The following is a 3,727-nucleotide window of genomic DNA, read 5'->3' on the forward strand; positions in this document are numbered from 1 at the left end:
CGGCTTGGATTTCTTTGTCTTTCTTATTGCCAAGATTAATAATTTTTTCAATTTAAAAATACCTTCTTACAGTAGCATGTGTTTTGTTCTTATATTTCTTTTCAATGCTATCCAAAATGAGTTCTAATTTGGAAACATTTATATTTGACTTAATCTTCTTATATTTAATTGTCAGGAGCGGGTTGAAAGCTACTCTAACTTAAACATCCTTTCAAAGAGCCCTGAGAACTGTGTATGCCAGGCTTGTGGGCTGCATCGCCACTGTAAATTTTCAGTGCATCTCTCAGGAAAGTTATACAACATCAGGACGATGGAAACAGATGATTTCATGTCACATGACAAGCAGGTACCGTTTACTAATTTCTCTCTTTGCTGTTTAGAAAATTCAGGCTTCATAGCTTGTCCTCTACATAGTTCTCACAAATAGAGAAAAACACTACAAAGAAAATAATACAAGGAAATATCATATATTTGACTTTGTTCTTTCTTTTAGTATGCCACTAATATTAAACGGAGGGTCTCAGCTTGCTAAGCAAACACACACCCCTAACCCAGGGTACAATTTTGAAGGTAAAAATGTGTCTGATTTAGCATATTCACTCCCTAATTCAGTAAAATGAAATCAGTGTGTATTCTCAATCTCTGTAAATCTTATAGGATGGGTATGGTAAGGACAGTTACTTAGGCAAGAGAGGAACAAGGCTGCCTTTGATGTTCAAAGGAGAATATGACCTAGGTCAAAACCTTATATCAGGTTGCATTCAAATTAGTCATTTATAGGTAAGTAATTGAGGATGGCTGTTTATCCTACAGTGAGAGAATTCAGAGAGAACTATACTTGAATTTAGACAATATCTCATTTGTCAGTGTCTAGAGCAATTATTTACCTGATTAAGATGCCGTTAAATTTGAGCATAGAACGATAATTTCAAGAATAAGTAATTGCTAGGCATAGTGTTACACACCTTTAATCCTAATATTCAGGAGGCAGAAAGAAGCAGGCATAAGCTGCCTGGTCTACAGAGCTAGTTTCAGAATAGTCAGGGATACACAGAGAAACTGCAGCTCAAACAAACAAACAAAAAAGAAATAAAACCCCAAAAACTTTTAGATAGTTCGTAGATAAGAATGGGACAGTATAATGTGAATTAATAAAAAAAATGTAGAATTTGCTTGTGGTTTTTAATCTTATCTTGTAAGAAGGGTGCATTGTAAATACTTTGAGAACTTCCTCTAAGGACACTGCATATCTTTGTAGGATATATGTTTTGGATGAGATAGAGACCCAAAATTATTGCTAAATCTTCCATTATTAAAGTGGAGAAAATATGACATATTGGAAAGTATGATTCAGGAGTACTCTTGGGCAACAGTTGACCAGATCCCTGTAAGCAATACAATACAGATTGCAAAACTCATTTAGAGATTTTAGTCTTGGGAGTTGAAGTTAAATAATTAAGAAAATGTTCATTCTCAACTTACGAACATACAAGTAAAGCCTCTTAATATTCAGATTGTTATCTTATAAATTACCAACATACTTTTCAGCCAATTCTTGAAAGACAGTATGACCAACATAGCTTAGAAGTTTGAAGGCTTATGAAAAGTAAGATTTCTAGATGAAGACAGGTTTGGTGAATTTTTAAAATACAGGTGACTACACAACCAGAGTCACTATAGTCTCTATAACTTTGCTCTATAAATGTGAGGTTGATAAAAGCAAATGGCATGATCACAACATTCACTGAAGCATTATTAATAAGGAGTGGGGTACAAAATGGTAGAAACATTCCATGTAAGACATTAAAATAGTGACTTGAGAGTCTGCTACACAAGAATGTGTGGCAGGACATAGTGTCATTCAGATGATCTTGTCACTAATAGTTATTATGGCTGTTTGGAAATGATGTGAGGTAAACTAGATTTTCTTCAGTAAAGTTTATTTTTAAAAATAAAATTATTTTATTCTAATTAACTTACAAATAAACACAACACAAAACCAATTTAAGGAAACCAGTAAAACACGTTTTGCTTCTGCTGTTGTTTTGGCATAGAATTCAATATTTTCCATTAAACATATAACCAGAGTCCATCACTGACATGATACCTGGGGCTTCACTGGTCAATCAACTGTGATGATTTGCTGGCTTCAGGTTATATTTTTTTTAAAAATACACTGTGTGAATTCGGTGCATGTCTCTTTAAGTCTTGATTAGTGTTTCTATAAGGGTGGAGTTATTTTGAATGTGACAGATTGATCAAGTCATTAAAATGAGTCAGAGATCTATTTATCTTCCCTACACTCTAAGCACTACTATTTAAGTAAACAATGTATTTTTGTCCAAAAACTTTTGCAAGCACTTAAATTTTATTTGAAAAAAGAACTACTTCCTCAGCAGACTCTGCTTTGCACTTCACATACCTGCAACTCCAACTTGCCTTTATGTTCAAGTCTCTTAGTAAAGGTAGTGGAGGGAGGAGAGAAAGAAGGAATCATTTACTAAAGTTATTTTCTATCCTATTGAACCACTGTGTCCGTACCTGCACAGAAAGGAAAACAGTATTTCTATTCTGGGACTTAAAGAGACTATCCACACCTCTGTCCACTGCCCTTGGGTTATTTGGAAAGCAGTGTCTCTATTTTTTTATTGGCCTATAGTTATGTGAAAATGAAAGCCTAGGATTAACTAGGTTCTTTTGAGAGTGCAGTAAAACACTGATTGTTGATCATTCTCTTTTGCCTGACTTGCCAGAGATTAGCTTATTAGAAAGGAAGGTTATGCTTTGACAGAAGATGGATTTGCCAATTCACAGAATGAGTAGTTTAGTTTCAGCGGCATTATGTTGGATAAGAGGCCTTGGGCCACAAGAACATTCCTACTTGAAGGAGAAAAGCAAGTTTTATATCAAACTTAAGAAATGAAAGAAACTTACACACTCATAAGACCCCTTCCCAAAGCTACAGAAGCATAAACAGTTGCCAGAGTGGAAGGAAAGGGTGCTGGGGTGCTGGGTGAAAGGCTGGATTGACTGTCCGCTGTGTGGGGAACATTAGGACAGGGTTCCTATGAGTGTGTTGTTAACTGTCCTGGAGTGGGCTTTTTAGTTTTGCACTTGCCTTTGACTCATATGTGTTCTTGTCTGTAGCTCCAGGAATCCCTCTGGTTAAACGTAGGTAATATGGTTTCTTTGCCCTTTCTTGAGTGCTCCATCTCAGGGAATAAATGTTTGTTCATGTTTATTCAGAAGAAGTCACAGGACGTGATGAAATGTCCAAATATTTCACTTAAACATGCGTCAAACCCAGCCACTGTCCAGCCATCATTATATCCCTTGGATTCCTTTTAAAAGGACAGTATAGTGCTCGCTTCGGCAACACATATACTAAAATTGGAACGATACAGAGAAGATTAGCATGGCCCCTGCGCGAGGATGACACGCAAATTCATGAAGCGTTCCATATTTTTACATAAATGCCAGCCCAGGCTACTATACCCGGCCAAACTCTCAATTACCATAGATGGAGAAACCAAAGTATTCCACGACAAAACCAAATTCACACAATATCTTTCCACAAATCCAGCCCTTCAAAGGATAATAACAGAAAAGAAGCAATACAAGGACGGAAATCACGCCCTAGAACAACCAAGAAAGTAATCATTCAACAAACCAAAAAGAAGACAGCCACAAGAACAGAATAACAACTCTAACAACAAAAATAAAAGGA

General features: G+C 36.0%; 1 protein-coding gene and 1 non-coding gene across 5 annotated transcripts in view; both read left to right on the top strand.

The window, feature by feature from the left end:
- The window catches only part of Ccdc82 (coiled-coil domain containing 82), a 45,601-nt gene that overhangs the window by 25,239 nt on the left and 16,635 nt on the right, over positions 1-3,727 (top strand). For all 4 annotated transcript variants that reach the window (XM_017313513.1, XM_017313511.1, XM_017313512.2 and 1 more), the window contains one exon: positions 176-346. In XM_017313513.1, coding sequence (XP_017169002.1) covers positions 176-346 — 171 coding nt within the window. The remainder of the gene's footprint in view (positions 1-175; positions 347-3,727) is intronic.
- Positions 3,361-3,467, top strand: Gm26189. Its single transcript, XR_003948537.1, has one exon. It is a non-coding gene; the product is annotated as a U6 spliceosomal RNA (small nuclear RNA).

The sequence above is a fragment of the Mus musculus genome, chromosome 9, assembly GCF_000001635.26.
Source record: "Mus musculus strain C57BL/6J chromosome 9, GRCm38.p6 C57BL/6J".
Classification (NCBI taxonomy): Eukaryota; Metazoa; Chordata; class Mammalia; order Rodentia; family Muridae; genus Mus; species Mus musculus.